Raw genomic sequence first — 16,006 nt, forward strand, 5'->3', positions numbered from 1 at the left:
TGCTGGGGCCTCGCGTTGCCATAGCGACCCCGGCCAGGCCCGGGACGCCGGAGCGCGCGCTGCTCCGGCAAGTGAGGCTGGAGGCTGCGACCCCACAGCTCCCGCCCCCGGGACTCCGGATCCCGGCTCCGCCCCGCGGGATTGCGCAGGTGAGCGGGCGCAGGTGGGACGGGGCGGGGGCTCGGGGCCAACTCCCAGCCGTCTGGGCCCCGCCCCCCCACCTTCCATTGTGGTAATTACTGTGGTTCAGTAACAAAGCAACCCCGGTAGAGTCCCTGCACCGCACTGCAAGGCTTTCTTTTCCTATCAGAAGCTCATGTGTTAGGTCCGCAAGCTCCTTTTGAGTAAAACTTATGTTCCTGAAAGTATGAGACAGAGGATGATTTTATATTATACTGATGAGGCATTAACACCCAGTGACATCCAGGAGAGTTACTAGGTTCTAGGTTCTCTTACAATTCTGAGTAAGCCAAGGAGAAAGTGTCAGTTTGGGGCTAATATGGCATTAACACCTGAACATTTGCTAATCTCATCTGTAAGCCACAATATCTGGCTAAGCCGTAAGGTGATTTCTTTCTAGTATTTTTATTTTGACAGTTACCTTCCCTTTAGGGTAACTGATACTGATTTTCCATTTATAGTAATGATATGTCAAGTCTCTTTCTTGGATAAATGTATTGATTTTTTAAAGTGAATTAACAAATATAAAGATTCATCATGGTACAACAGTTCTTGGAAATGGGAGAGAAAAGAAAAACATTAAATTTAGGACCTGTTTTCCCCCTCCTACCTTTTGCCCTTGCCGTTTTCTTTGCCTGGAGCGACCTTCCCTATTCCTAGGCATGACTGTCAAAGCATGTGCCAACTAGTGTGGTAGGTCAGCCTGCTCGGGCTCCTGGAGGCCCCCGCTGTAAAGCAGCAGAAGGAATTCCTTGATGGGCGAGGCCCAGTGCAAAATGAAAATGTGGGGCCCTTGTTCATAAAGTATTAAGAATTGCAAAATGGTGAGAGCAGAGCAGTAAACCAAGAGTGGGCCCTTCTCAGCATGGGGTCTTGTGCAGCTGCACAGGTTGCACACCCATGACACTGACCTTGGATGGGTGGATGCTGGGACACCATGATCTCTGGAACCTGCTCGCCCTGAGGTCATTCTGGTGGTCAATACCTTTGCATGCTGATGTTTAAATACTTCATGCTGGGGCCGGCCCCAGCCCCGTGGCTGAGTGGTTAAGTTTGTGCACTCCGCTTAGGCGGCCCAGGGTTTCACTGGTTCGGATCCTGAGCGCTGATGTGGCAGCGCTCATTAGGCCATGTTGAGGTGGCATCCCACATGCCACAACTAGAAGGACCCACAACTAAAATATACAACTATGTACTGGGGGGATTTGGGGAGAAAAAGCAGAAAAAAGAAACAAACAAAAAAAACCCAAATAAATACTTCATGCTAGGCCCTGCGGCAGCACTGCTGGCACGTGTGTGTGTGTGCGTGTGTGTGTGTGTGTGTGTATTCCCCAAACCTATTAGCAGGATAGATAGTATTTGTTGAGGGGAAACAAGGATCCCCAAGATTGGGAGGAGACCATCCTATCACCTTGCACAAGCCCCGTGGAGACAGACAGACAGGCATGAATGTCTCCACTGGAGATCCTGAGGACATGGAGCACAGACGGGGGCTCCCAAACTGGGCAGAGGCCCCAGACCACCCAAAGTCTCTGCAACCCCACCAGGCAGGATAGGAGGAGAGCCCTGGTGATGAGGCAGACAGGTAGAGTACCCAGGCAGAGGGCAGAGGTAGAAGGGTGACCAACCATTCTGGTGTGCCTGGGACTGTCCCAGTTTTAGCACTGAAGAGTCCAAGGTCCCAGGAAACCTCGCAGTCCTGGGCAATCTGGGACAGTGGTCATCCTAGAGGCAGTATCTTTAGTTGGTGGACTCTCCTGACAGCTCAGAAACCCCTGCAAAGCCTGTCCCTGGGCTTTTCTACCATCCTATCTGCCAGACAGATGCGGCAGGACCAAGGGGGCTAACATGTTGGGTGCTGGGCTGCTGGTGGTGGGAAGGTAGCCCTGTGGGCTGTGCCATAGCAGCTGGATGTCAGCCTAGCACAGCCTGGCTACCCACCTCTCCCCCGGAGTGCATCCCAGTGCTCACCAGTGGGGGTTCCAGGCAAGCTCTAGCCTCAGACCAGCATCCACTCTGATTGGTCACACTGGTTATTAAATATGTGACTGCTGGGGTCGGCCTGGTGGCATAATGGTTAGGCTCATATGCTCTGCTTCAGTGGCCCAGGGTTCACCAGTTTGGATCCTGGGTGCAGACCGACACACGGGTCAAGCTGTGTTGTGGCAGCATCCCATATACAAAATAGAGGAAGATTAGCACAGATGTTAGCTCAGGGCCAGTCTTCCTCAAGTGAAAAAAAGAGGAAGATTGGCAATAGATGTTAGTTCAGAGCCAATCTTCCTCACCAAAAAAAAAAAAAAAAAAAAAGTGACTGTCACCCTGCCTGGGGGCAGCTCATCCCAATGCCATCACAAAACCCCCTGCTCTACTGGTTTCCTGGGTTCCCAAGCAATTGTGCCATCAGACCCGCCCCCCCAGGGGCCCCTGGAGAAGCAAGAGAGGGGCATCCAAGGTTAATTCAGCACAAAAGGGTCTTCCCAAGGGCTGCGCATCTGCCCCAGGGACTCACAACACACATGACTCACCCCATTTAAGCTCAGACAGGTGTCTCCCCGGGAAGGCCCAGGATCCTGGCATTGTGCAGGGCACACTGAGCCCCTGATGTCCCTAACCCTTTGCCAGCACCCTTTGGCCCCACAGAAGCAACCAACATGCCTATCTCCAAGTGCCTGCTGAAGTCGGAGCCCCTGTGGAAGGAGTGGGACCAGAAAGCCCAGAAGAACGGACTGAGGCACCAGGTATATGCTGTCAATGGCGACTGCTATGTGGGCGAGTGGAAGGACAACATGAAACACGGTGAGTGGGGGACCCTCAGGGGCTCAGGCGGTGAGGGTGGGGTCTGGGCCTTGGTGGGTGACCGGAGCCAAGAAAGCAGCATGCAGAGTCCACTGGGGACATAAGATGTGTCCCAAGGCTCACCTAAGAGGTGAATGCTAACTCGGAACAGCCAGGGGCCTCCTTATGCTGAGGCTCTCAAACAGAACTCAAGCCTGACCTCTGCTGAGCAAAGGGCTCAGGGACCAGATGGGGGCAGAGTGGTCTTGAGACACCAGCCACAGCTGGGGCTCTGGGGCCTCCAGCTCAGTCCCTACCCTCTGAAACCTGGGCTCAGCATGGGGTAGCTAGCAGGAGGAAAAGGTGGTGCCCCAGAAACCAGAAACCAGCTGGCAGCTGGAATTCTGGTCTTCACTCAGCCCTGACCCCGTTCTGCAGAAGGCTCAGCCTGAGGTTTGACCAGCAGGGGGCGAGGGAGAATCCCCAACTCCCCCCACCCCCCCGGAAGAATCTGGGGCTCAGACTTTAACTGGGCTGAGCTCAGGGCCTAACCAGCAGGGAACACGGGCGTCTTTGTGAAACAAACTAAGCCCTGAGGAAAAAAAGAGAATTTGCAAAAAACGGCGGCATGGCTTCTCACTCCACTCTTGCAATTCCAGAGTCTATGCTCTTAACCACCCTTCTCTCCTGCCTCCCTGTGTTAAGTGCTTTGGAGTCCATAAACCTGGATCAGAGTCCCAGCTCCACCCACTAAGACCCGGATGAACCACCACACCACTCTGAGCCTGTCTCCCCATCTGTAAAATGGGAATGATACCTATCTGTAAAGATAAAAGATGACATCTGTCAAGCCTGTAGCCCAGGGTCTGTGCAGGAGGGGAACTTCTAGAATGTTCTCTGAGGGGTGAGCACGGCAGGGATCACTACTTAGAAACCTCCTTGTCTAAGAAGCCCACCAAAGAGCTGCCCCCATCAAGGGTGTGACACAACGCCCGCCCTCGGCACTGACTTAAAGGCCAGGCTTTCTGCGGCTGCTCAGAGCTCTGTGTGTGGTTAAAGATGCCTGCCTGTGTACTTCAGTCCTTGTGGGCAGCATGTGGTGTGGACAGAGCCCTGGACTAGGAGTCAGGACCCTGAAGTTCTGAGACTGGCTCTACCACTACATACCACATTTCCCATCCCCTGGATCTGGGCTGCCTCACCAGTGATAGGGCACTGTGGGCTGACGTGGCCCTCCCAGCCCTCCTTCTGTGTGAGTCCTGCCTCCCCTCCCTGGACCCTGGAGACATAGAGCTCAGGGGGCTGGGGCTGCAGAAAGCAGACCTGTCAGAGAATCCAGACCTACCCATCCCCGCTTCAACACTCACCTTTTGACCAAACTGAAGTGGGTTGCTGTGGGGTAAACAAACTAGAAGCAGTGAGGAGAGTCATCATGTGGGGCGAGGATGGGGTGGCCCCAGTGGTTCCCAGACTGCTCATTTATTCCCTCCGCTAAGACTCACGGCACTCCTGGTCCATGCCAGGCCCTGGGCTGGGCATCTGGCATAATCCCAACCCTCAGGGAGCCTCCAGTCCCACGGAGAACCTGTATAGTAGGTAACATCCTGTTTCACAGATGAGGAAACCGCGGGCTCAGAGAGAGGAAGTGACTTACTCAAGGTCGCTCAGCTAAAAGTGGTGACATCAGGATGTGATGGAGACATGAAAGGGGCTGTGAGAACACAGACGGTCAGAGAGGCGATGTTCGAACTGAGCCCAGAAGGATGAGTCTTCTAGATAGGGCAATCAGAATGGAGGATGCTTTGGAGTATTAAATCTTGTTCAAGGAACAGACTAGAAGCTGGTATGGCCGGAGCAGAGTGAGCGAGGGGAGAGAGTAGGCAGGTTAGGAGAGCCAACCATATAGGGCCTCACACGCCATGGTAAGTTTTGTCTTTGTCTTGGAGGTAGTCTCACCGGACCAGCTTGGGTCACATGCCCCTCATTGAACCCATCCAGCGGCCTGGGTGGGTAGAATACACTGATTGGCCAGGCTTGCCAGGAGGCGGAGTCAGCCCCACAGCAAACCTCAGGGTGCTGGGAGCTGGTTGTCCAAAGGAAATCAAACTGGAAGAAGGACAGGCACAAAGGAGGGAATGTGCCCTACCATGCGACTGGGCCCCACCTCCAGGGCAAAAATAGTTGATATCTTTCCTATTTGTAGGCACTGTTCTGAGTCGTCTACGTATATTAATGAATTTAGTGATCAGAACAACACCATGAGATATTCTCATCCCCATTTTACAGACCAGGAACCTGAAGCCCAGAGAGTTAAGTTGCTTGCCCGAGATCGAAAAGCTCGCAGGGACAATGTTGGATTTGTTCCTGAGCTACTAAGGACCAAGACATGAATTGGCCCATATACGTACTCCACAAATATTTTTTTTAAATCATTTTTTGACTGACACTATATTTTTTCTTTTTAAAGATTTTATTTTTTCCCTTTTCTCCCCAAAGCCCCCCAGTACATAGTTGTATATTCTTAGTTGTGGGTCCTTCTAGTTGTGGCATGTGGGATGCCACCTCAGCATGGCCTGATGAGCGGCACCATGTCCACGCCCAGGATCCGAACCAGTGAAACCCTGGGCTGCCGCAGTGGAGCGCACGAACTTAACCACTCAGCCATGGGGCCGGCCCCCCACAAATGTTTTATTCATCCCTTTTTTCAGGAAGTGTTGGTCACCTACAACGTGCCAGACACTGTTCTTCAGCCCTGGGAGTAGAGCATTGAACAAAACAGACTGAAGTCTGTACCCTCCTGGAGCACACATTCTCCTGGAAGAGACAGATGAGGAAGAGACAATAAACGATAAATAAGTAAATTATTATGTTAGGAGTTGATAAGAGATATGGAAAGAAACAAAGCAGGATAAGGGGGCAGGAGAGGCTTGTCATTTTATTTTTTATTTATTATTATTATTTTTTTTTTGAGGAAGATTAGCCCTAAGCTAACATCTGCTGCCAATCTTCCTCTTTTTGCTGAGGAAGACTGGCCCTGAGCTAACATCCGTGCCCATCTTCCTCTACTTTTATACGTGGGACGCCTGCCACAGCATGGCTTGCCAAGCTGGTGCCATGTCCACACCTGGGATCTGAACCGGCAAACCCCGGGCCACCAAATCGGAATGTGTGAACTTAACCACTGTGCCACCCGGCCAGCCCCAGAGGCTTGTCATTTTAAATGGGATGGTCAGGGTAGGCCTCATTGAGGAAATGAGATTTGAGCAAAGATTTGCAGGAGGAAGGGGGTGAGTGGATATTTGGGGAAGAGTGTTCCAGGCTAAGGGGCAAGCAGGTACAAAGGCCCTGAGGCAGAAGCCTATCTAGTAGGTTCCTGGAACGGCATGGAGGCCATAGTGGTTGGAGGGCAGTCTGGAAGGTGGGAGTGAAGGACATAGAAGGGGCTGGAGTACTAGGAGATGAGTCTCCATGTATGTTCAGAACTGAACAAATATGCAGAACATTTTCTAGAAACCCTGGCCATCTGGCATATCCATTCAGTATTATTCATTCCATTCAGTATTATTAAGAGAGGCAGCTAAAATGCTAAAGGGGCAGATTTCTACTTGGGGTTTACTATATCAGTCTGGCTTCAGGGCAAAAGGCTGGAGAACCACTGTTTGTAGAAATGGAACTCCCTCGGAGTTTTCCTGGGTGCTGGGGGTCTAGAGATGAGGCATAGACCCGGACCCCGTCTTTGGGGATTGTCCAGTCTAGGAGCCCTTGACATCCAGGCAGACACAGCACCTGCCTCTACACCGCCCACACCCCCCAACTCCCCAGCCCCATGGAGGCCACATCTGAAGTGCTGGCCCATCCATGTGTCACCAGGGAAAGGCACACAGATCTGGAAGAAGAAAGGAGGCATCTATGAGGGGGACTGGAAGTTTGGGAAGCGAGATGGCTATGGCACCTTCAGCCTTCCTGACCAAGAGACCGGAAAGCACAGGAGAGTCTACTTGGGCTGGTGGAAAGGCGATAAGAAATCAGTGAGTGGTTCCCATCATGACCTGGGGTGTGGGCCGGGCAGTGTGTGTGTGTGTGTGTGTGTGTGTGTGTGTGGAGGGGGGAGCAGTCAGAGAGGCCTGGGAGAACAGGGGGAGACCTGAGGGGAGGAGGACAGGGTTGTTGTGTGGGTGAGAGAAGGAAGGGGTGGGGGAATCCTGAAGGCTTCTCAGAACAAAACCCAGGAAACAGGAAGCAGGAGGAGAGGGCCCAGGGAGGAGCCCTGAAATGCACTGCTGCTACAAGAAGGCCGCCAGGCTGTGTGGGGCAGAGTCTCCTCCCCCCCATACCCGCTCATTTCCTGGCTTTCTTTTCCCTGGGCATATCTTTCTGAGAATTCCCCTTCTGTTTGGCCTGGATAAGAGGGGGAGGAGGGTAGGAAAAGTGGGAGCAAGAAAGTTGAGGCCACATCCTTGACCACAGGACAAGAGAGGAAGGTCCTAGGGGTAGAAGCCAGCCAGAGGCATGTCCCCCACCCATAAACACCCAAATCCTCACCATAAGCCATGGAAACAGTTAATAATACAGTATTGCTATTGAACAACTGCTATTGTGACCCTGAAACATGATATATAGTACTTCAATTAACTCTCATAACAACATCATCATCATTATTATTATGCTCATCATCATTTCCATTTTACTGATGTGGAAACAAGCTCATAGAGGTAAAGTCCCTTGCCTGGAGCTATAATGCAGACAAGTGGTAGAGCCCATGATTTCATGATCTCTGCTCTCAAAATGTTTATTGGCCAATGGGGACAAAGATCCCAAAATAAACAGTTTACATATAATATGATGTTAGGATAGAGGTTTTCACAGGTAGCCCAGAAGAAGGTCATTGGGAATTCAGGGCAGGCTTCCTGTAGGAGGTGACACCAAAAGATGCAAGGAGTTAGCCAGGAGGAAAAAAAAGGAGAAGGGGAAATAGCAAAGGAGTTGCAAATAGGCAGAAGTTGCAAAGGGAAGGAGATATTAAACAGCAGGGTGGGTATGCCCACAGGCCTGGGAGTGAGGGGAGGAGCAGGTGGGGGTCTTGAAGGTTATGTGGGGACTCAGGACTTTTAAGAGGTAGACTTGGATGCTTACCCAACCTCCTTAGGTGCAATCTGTGGACAGTCCGTGATTCCCTGTGGTTGGATGCTAGGTGTGGTGTTTACGTTCTTTTTTTTTTTTTTTTTTTGAGGAAGATTTGCCCTGAGCTAACATTTCTGCCAATCCTCCTCTTTTTGCTGAGGAAGACTGGCCCTGAGCTAACATCCGTGCCCATCTTCCTGTACGTTATATGTGGGATGCCTACCACAGCATGGCTTGCCAAGCGGTGCCATGTCCGCACCCGGGATCCAAACCGGTGAACCCCGGGGCCGAAGCAGAACGCGCGCACTTAACCGCTGCGCCACCGGCTGGCCCCTATGTTCACTTTTTTGAAGAGAAAAGTCCGTAGCTTCCATCTGATTCTCAGAGGCATCTGTGACTTTTGATGGGCTCAGTTGAGAGCTGGGGAGACGGGGCAAAGCTGATGGGATGGGCGATGTAAAGATTCCTCTAGCTGCCGTGTGGAGGATGCATGGGGCGGGGAGAACGGGAGAGTGGAGGAGGGGGACCAGTGAGGGAGAGGAGAAATGACGGTGGCTGCATGAAGGCTGGAGCAGGGGGATAGAGGGCCGTGGACAGCCTGGGGAGATTCTTCAACGCACGGCCATCAGCTTGGCTGTAGGACTGAGGAAGGAAGCGAGGAAGAAGCCCGGAGTGTGGCTTGGGCGCCGGGGAGGGTCATGGGTGCGCCCTGAACAGGGACACCTCCGTGCTTTCAGGGCTATGGGATCCAGTTTTTCGGACCCAAGGAGTATTACGAGGGTGAGTGGTGCGGCAACCAGCGCAGCGGGTGGGGCCGCATGTACTACAGCAACGGCGACATCTACGAGGGCCAGTGGTGCAAAGACAAGCCCGACGGAGAGGGCATGCTGCGCCTGAGTGAGTGCCCCGCCCCCCCATTGCGCCCCGCCCGCCTGCTGGCCCCGCCCCACCTGGCCACGCCCTCACGGCCGCGCTCCTCCTGGCCCCGCATGACCGCACCCTCGTCTGGCCACGCCCCCTCTGGCCACGCCCCCGCGAAGCCCCGTAGAGGTGAACGGGAGGACCAGATCCCTGCCCTAAGGGAGCTTATACTCTAAAAGGGAGGCCTAACAAAAACACATAGACAATTAAGACAGTTTCTTATGGCCATGATAATCATAGCCTACACTTAACAGCACTGAGCCCTTTTTTTCTTTTTGATGAAGATTAGCTCTGAGTTAAAATCTACAGCCAATCTTCCTGTTTTTTTTTGCTGAGGAAGTCTGACCCTGAGATAACGTCCTTACCCGTCTTCCTCTATTTTATATATGGGGCGCCTGCCACAGCATGGCCTGACAAGCAGTACATAGGTCCACACCCGGGATCCGGGCCAGCGAACCCCGGGCCGCTGAAGTGGAAAGCGCGAACTTAACCAACTTAATTAATCACTGCCCACCAGGCGGCACCAGCACTGAGCCCACTTAGTCCTCACTACAATCCTAGAAGATAGGTACCCTTATCCTCGCTTTACAGATGAAGTGAAGCACAGAGAGGATAAATCTCTCGCTCAAGGTCACACAGTGTGTTAGTTGTGATGTCAGAAGTGCTGAGGAATTTCCCCCTTGAAAACAGGAAGGTGAGCTGGAGGATGACCAAGGAGTTGGAGACAGCGGCTATGTACATTGACTCACATCAGGAATGCCTCCCTGAGGAGGTGACGTGTGAACTGAGACCCGAAGGAAGAGAAGGAGCGGGATATGCACTGAGCTAGGCAAGAGCATTCCCAGGCAGAGGGAAGAGTGCTGGGAGCCCGCACTGGTGTCAGGATTCTCTACACAGCAACCAGAGTGAGCTTTTTACAAAGTGGACCCTGTCGCCGCCCTGCTTTCAAACTTTCCATAGGTTCCTATTGCCCTCAGACTGAGTTCAGAGCCCTGACTGGGGTCTGTGGGCCCAGCATGATCTGGCCCTGCTGCTCCCTCCAGCTTTGCCTCCCACCCCTCTCCCCCCAGACTCCCTTGTTTTTGGCTATACTAACTTTCTTTCAGTTCCTCCCACATATTCTGCCTCAGGACCCTTGCACTGCTGCTCACTCTTCCTGGAACAGAAAGAAGATCCCCCAGATATTTGCATTGTCTCCTCCTCAGAGAGGTCTTCCCTGTCCACTCCACCTGGAGCACATTCTCCCCATTATTCTCAGCACCTGCTTCCTTTCCTTCTTAGCACTATGTGTATAATCCTGGGCAAGTTAATTCACGTGTCTATGCCTCACTTTCCTCACTGTAAAATGGGAATAATAATCATACCCACTTCATAGGGCTCTAGTGAGGATTAGATGAGGGAGTCTGTGTAAAGCGCTTAGAACAGGGCCTGGCACCGGTAGGCTCTCTATAAAGCTAGTATCATTGTCCCTCCAGACTGTGAGCTGCATGAGCACCGGGACTGTGTTTTGTTTCCCACTGTTTGCCCAGTGCCTGGCACATAGTAGGTGCTCTTGGTGAGTACACAGACCAGAGCCCAGTCTCCTGAAAACTCAAGCTTCCAACTCCCAGTGAGATTCGGTCAAGTGGAGGCTTTGGGGCGCCTTGACTAATGGCTTGGACTCTAGAGCCAGCCTGCCTGGGTTCAAGTTCTTACTAGCTGTGTGACCTTGGGCAATTTGCTTAAACTTCCTGCTTCAATTTTCTCATCTGTAAAGTAAGGATAAAAATAAACTTTAGGGTTGTTGTGAATGTTAAATGAGGGTTCCATTTGCAAGGTGCTTAGCATGGTGCCTGACACATGACAGTAAGTACTCCCTGATAATATCACTAGCTCTCACTTGTCTGTAGCAGGGGGCCACAAACTATGGCCCAACACATGTTTTTATAAATAAAGTTTTATTGGCACATAGACTTGCTCACTTACATATTGTCTGTGGCTGCTTTTGCACTGCAACGGCAGAGTTGAGTAGCTATGACAGAGACCCTATGGTCTGCAAAGTCGAAAATACTTACTGTCTGCCCCTTTACAGAAAAAAATTTGCTGACCTCTGATCTAGAGTCTCTCCAGGACTCCTCTAAGTCCTTGCTGGGTATCGACTCATTTAATCTTCACAAACATTCTGTGAGGTAGATGTTACCATTATCCCCATTTTGCAAATGAGGAAATGAGACGAAGTGGCTAAGTGACCTGCCCAAGGCCACAGAGCTAGTAAGTGTCTGCACTGAGAAGTGTTAGCTTTCTTATTATTTTTACACCACTACCACCATCACATAGGCAGAATTGATTCCCGATTAAGGGCATGAGCTCCTGGGATGAACAGGCCTTGGTTTCAGATCCTGCATCTGCCACTTCTTAGCTCTGTGACTTTCTCAAGCAGGTCAGTCAAACTCCCTGAGCTTTTCAAGCTCCATCTGTAATTACGATGAGGTCTGTCATCCTTCATAGAACTGTTTTTGTGAGAAGTGAGGTCAGAAGCATAGCAAAGAACCAGGCACAGGAAGTCCTGAAGAAACATCGCCTGCTCGTATTATTAGCTGTATTTCTTACAGATAGGAAACGTTGCTGAGTTGGTTGTCCAAGTTCAGGTAAGCAGTGGAAGGAAGATGTGAACCAGGTCTGATTCAGGAAGTCGCTGACACCCCAGGGCTCTAAGGCTATAGGTCAGTCGTCCCAGACCCCACTTTACCCACCCAGCTCAGCACACTCTAGTCAACTTGGTTCCTTCTGGCTTCCTGGTGGGCATGGTGTCTAGCCCGGGAGTGGCAGAGGGTCCAGCCTGGGCATGGGGGAGGGGCCCGCCTCGTAGTCAAGCCTGGTTTGGTGTCCCCAGCACCCACGCCTCTCTGTCCTTTCCTGCAGAGAACGGGAACCGCTATGAGGGCTCCTGGCAGAGAGGCATGAAGAACGGGTTTGGACGTTTCTTCCACCTGAACCACGGGCAGCTCTTTGAGGGCTTCTGGGTGGACGACGTGGCCAAGTGTGGCACGATGATTGACTTTGGCCGTGATGAGGCCCCTGAGCCCACTCAGTTCCCCATTCCTAAGGTGGGCAGCTCTCTCTAGGGCCCTGTTGCCACACCCAGAGAGAGACAGAAGACAGCACCCCACTCTCGACCCCCACCCCCACCCCCCGCCGCCACACCCAGCCTGGCCCAGTCTAGCCAGGAAACAGACAAGGTTTTATTTGTTTTCAGTTAGGACGTTCCCAGGGAGGCAGGCAGCACCCCCCAAAGTAGGTAGCACCTCCCCAAGGCAGGCAGCACCCCAAAGGCTTGCAGCCTGGGCTTCCCATGCTCCCCAAACCAACCCCTGCTGCTTCCCTCCAGGTTAAACTTCTAGACCCCGACGGTGTGCTGCAGGAAGCCTTGGCCAGGTTAAAGAAGACAGAGGAGGAAGAAGGAGACTGATGCCAGGTGAGGGGGCAAGCACGCCTGCCACCCTCTGATGTGGTGGGGCAGCTCCAGGGCTCTCCTTTGGCCAAGGAGCTCAGGGGCAGGACCAGAGAGGGTGGGTTTCTTGACTCCTGCAGTCCAGCTGGTCCTTTTTGGTTCCTCCCCTTCAAAACTCATTTCCTAGAAGACCAGTTCATTCCAGTCCCGCCCAAATTGCACCCTCGGCTTGCTGGGATGAATGCTGGATTGGACCCACGTGGCCTGTTCACCCCTGAATGCCCTTGAGTGAGGTGGTCTGTCCCGGCCTTCCCTTGCACATCTGTCCAGGGGGCCTCGTCCAGTCCTAAACTCTCCTGGGGTGGGTATAATGAGGTTCGGGGAGAGGGCATTGGCACAGCGTCTTTGAAACGCCAGCTCCCACCACCTGCTTCCTGCTGCAGTGAGAACACCCGAGCTTTGGAAGAAATCCAAGCCCACGTCACCTACTGCTCAGACCGGTGCGGCTCCTGTGGAGGAGTGAGGGGGAATCCAGGCACACCCCTGGCACCCTCCAAGGGCACCTCACTCCTCGCAGCACTGGATCATTCTTTGCCCATAGGGCCAGTGCTTCTCTCCCCGGCTGGCCTTGGGGACCCTCTTGTTACAGCCCTTCCTTCTAGGACCCCATCTCTGAGTGCGTGAGAATAAAGGAGAACCTGGGGGCATTAACCTGGGACCTGTGCTGTGTGATGGGCAGGGCCGGGGTGCGGTGGGGGCATCCGGAGGGGTTTCAGGTAGAGAAGAGGGAACACATCCCATGGGCTGCATGGACTCCCCTTGGGAGAAAGGGGCGGCGTCTCCAGGTCTCTGACCTCCCAGATACACCAGAGGAGAAAGAGCCTGCTTCTGGGCGCACTGGTCTCAAAGATTTGGGGTTAAAACCTGATCTGGCTTCTTAACCTAACACAGAGACTCTCAAGCTTGGAATCCTGCAGGAGCTTTAAAAGCTGTGGACGCCCAGGCCACACACTCAGAGATTCTCATCTATCTGGGGGGAGGCCTGGGCCTTCGGGGTTTCCCAGGTGATTCTAATGTGCAGCCAGAAGCCTACTTACTGGCTGTGCCACCCTAAGCAAGTGACCTCAGTTGCCCCATCTGTAAAATGGGACTTAGATTTCTCAAGGGGTTTTGAGGATTTGCTAACAGATCTAACAATAATGAGTACCATGTATTCAGGTTAATTGTGAAGCAGGTGTCTAGGAAGGGCTTTTTGCATAATTCTAACCTAGACAACATTCCTGTGCGATAAGAGGGACTCTTACACAGTGGGTAGGAACGGGAGCTGTGCAGTCCCACTGCCCGGGTGTGAATCCCGGCAGAGATTTCTTAACTGTGTGTTCTTGGATATATCAACCAAACTCTAACACGGGACAATAATGGTGCTTCCCACCCATGGCTATCATGGTTACTGTGAGGATGAAATAAGCGTGGTTCTAATTCAAGGGTGATTCTGTCCCCTTCCCTCCCCAGGATCATTTGGTGATGTCTGGAGACATCTTTGGTTGTCACAACTGGCAGGGAAGAATGCTACTGGCACCTCATGGGTAGAGGGTGAGGATCCCATTAAACGTGCTACAATGTAGACACTCTACAGGAGAATTATTCAGCCCAGCGTCAATAGTGTGACCTGAAATACTGTGATGTTCGGAAAGTGCTCACCAAGTGCTTGGCACGTTGTAAAAGCCTCAGTAAACGCTCCCAGACACTATTGAGGTTCTCTCTGCCCTCTAAGTCATAAGCGGGGTGGCCTGACCCAGGGCCTGGTTCTGTCTGTACCTCTGATACCAAAAAGCTGAGCCTGGCCACCTTGGGACACAGAATTAACCAGATACAGTGCTCACTTGGTGCCAGGCCCTGTGCTGACAGCTTTACGTGTGTCCTCTCCCATGCCTCCCTATCAACATATGAGGTGTCTTACTATTATTAGTGCCACTTTATTATTTTTTTTTTATTTTTTTTTTTAAGATTTTATTTTTCTCCTTTTTTTCTCCCCAAAGCCCCCCGGTACATAGTTGTATATTTCGTTGTGGGTCCTTCTAGTTGTGGCATGTGGGACGCTGCCTCAGCGTGGTCTGATGAGCAGTGCCATGTCCGCGCCCAGGATTCGAACCAACGAAACACTGGGCCGCCTGCAGCGGAGCGCGCGAACTTAACCACTCGGCCACGGGGCCAGCCCCTATTAGTGCCACTTTAGAGGAGAAAACCGAGGTTCAGGGAAGTTCACAAGTCACCAAGCTAGAAAGTGACGGTACTTAAAATCAGGTGTGTAGAGAAGGCTACCATTTCTCAGAGAAAGTAGGGGGTGTGTGCGCTTGTTTATGTATAAAATCTCTCTAGATGGGAACACAATAAACTGGCAACAACGGTTGTCTCTGGGGAGAACTGGGACCCTGGGAACGAGAGCGAGAACAACTTTTCACTGTTGTATCTGGAACCGTATGAATGTATTGTCTATTCAAAATATAAATGAAACTGAAATTAGAGAGAGACTGTGTTCATAGCTACCAGTGTTTCTCTAAGTTGCCTGGGTTTGAGAACACCTGGCGTGCTTGTTAAGAATAGATTCCAGAGATGCACCCGATCACAGTGAGTCAGAACCTCCAGGGGAAGGGCTTGGAAATCTGCATTCTAGAAGCCAATCTGGTGATTCTTGAGTTCAGCCAAGTTTAGGAAAGAAAACCTACTTTACAGTCACAGTCCAGGAATTACTCCAGCTGCACCCCAGGTCTCTGCAGAAGCAGGGAGCCCTCAAAGCTGCAACAGCCGTGTCTAAGTCTGCACAGAAGGATAAGGGCTTAAGGCCACACTTTCCCCCAAACAACTTTCACTTCAGCCAGAGCACTTTGTTTTTATAAACCACTTTCCATATTGGGTTTCTGGGACAGACAGAAAGGCCTCAAACTCAAAGGCCTATGAGGGCCAGGAAAGTAACATAAATGAAGCTGGTCTGTGTGAGACAAGAGGGAGTGGTGGGGACTGTGGCAACACATCTCCCAGGGAAGAGGGTGGCTGTAACTCAACTCCTGCTCGTTGCTGCTCTGCAAGCTGAGCCCAGTGCTGCTGCTGCTGGATCTTCCAAGTTCTTAAGCAAAGCCAGAATCAGTCCATGTCAGATTTTTTGAGTGCCTGGGCTCTGAGCCAGACTTTTCAGGTTTGAATTCTGGCCAATTACTTAACCTCTTTGGGCATCAGTTTTGTCATCTGCAAAATGGAGATAAATATTCCTGCCAAAATGCACACCCTAATTATAATGAGAAAACATCCGAGAAACCAGACTGAGGCTGCATTCTACAAAACCACAAGCCTGGACTCAAAAAATGTTGATGTTGGGGCTGGCCCGGTGGTGAAGCAGTTAAGTTCGTGCACTCCACTTCAGCGGCCCGGGGTTCGCCAGTTCGGATCCCGGGTGCGGGCTTACGTACCACTCCTCAAGCCATGCTGTGTAGGTGTTCCACACACAAAGTAGAGGAAGATGGGCATGGATGTTAGCTCAGGGCCAATCTTCCTCAGCAAAAAGAGGACGATTGGTGCTGG

General features: G+C 51.9%; 1 protein-coding gene across 7 annotated transcripts; it reads left to right on the top strand.

Moving 5' to 3' along the window:
* The first annotated feature begins 17 nt into the window (after positions 1–17).
* Positions 18–15,427, top strand: MORN3 (MORN repeat containing 3). 7 transcript variants are annotated; one of them, XM_070515994.1, is made up of 7 exons: positions 18–149; positions 2,824–2,979; positions 6,829–6,986; positions 8,817–8,976; positions 11,902–12,086; positions 12,368–12,454; positions 13,943–15,427. In XM_070515994.1, the coding sequence occupies exons 2-6, from the start codon at positions 2,835–2,837 to the stop codon at positions 12,446–12,448; spliced, it is 729 nt and encodes a 242-aa protein (XP_070372095.1). In that variant the 5' UTR covers positions 18–149; positions 2,824–2,834; the 3' UTR covers positions 12,449–12,454; positions 13,943–15,427. The 7 variants fall into 7 exon arrangements, with proteins under 7 accessions (XP_070372095.1, XP_070372094.1, XP_014714206.1 ...); XM_070515993.1 differs by lacking the exon at positions 13,943–15,427 and adding an exon at positions 12,848–13,936; XM_014858720.3 differs by lacking the exon at positions 13,943–15,427 and adding an exon at positions 12,874–13,936.
* The last annotated feature ends 579 nt before the right edge of the window (positions 15,428–16,006 follow it).

The sequence above is a fragment of the Equus asinus genome, chromosome 8, assembly GCF_041296235.1.
Source record: "Equus asinus isolate D_3611 breed Donkey chromosome 8, EquAss-T2T_v2, whole genome shotgun sequence".
NCBI lineage: Eukaryota > Metazoa > Chordata > Mammalia > Perissodactyla > Equidae > Equus > Equus asinus.

What these genes read in the sequence shown, in the direction of transcription:
- MORN3 (XM_070515994.1), top strand. Translation starts at nt 2,835, where the DNA reads ATGCCTATCTCCAAGTGCCTGCTGAAGTCGGAGCCCCTGTGGAAGGAG. An exon ending in GGAAAGGCGATAAGAAATCA is followed by an intron (nt 6,987 to 8,816) that starts GTGAGTGGTTCC and finishes CCGTGCTTTCAG; the next exon opens with GGCTATGGGATCCAGTTTTT. An exon ending in CTCAGTTCCCCATTCCTAAG is followed by an intron (nt 12,087 to 12,367) that starts GTGGGCAGCTCT and finishes GCTTCCCTCCAG; the next exon opens with GTTAAACTTCTAGACCCCGA.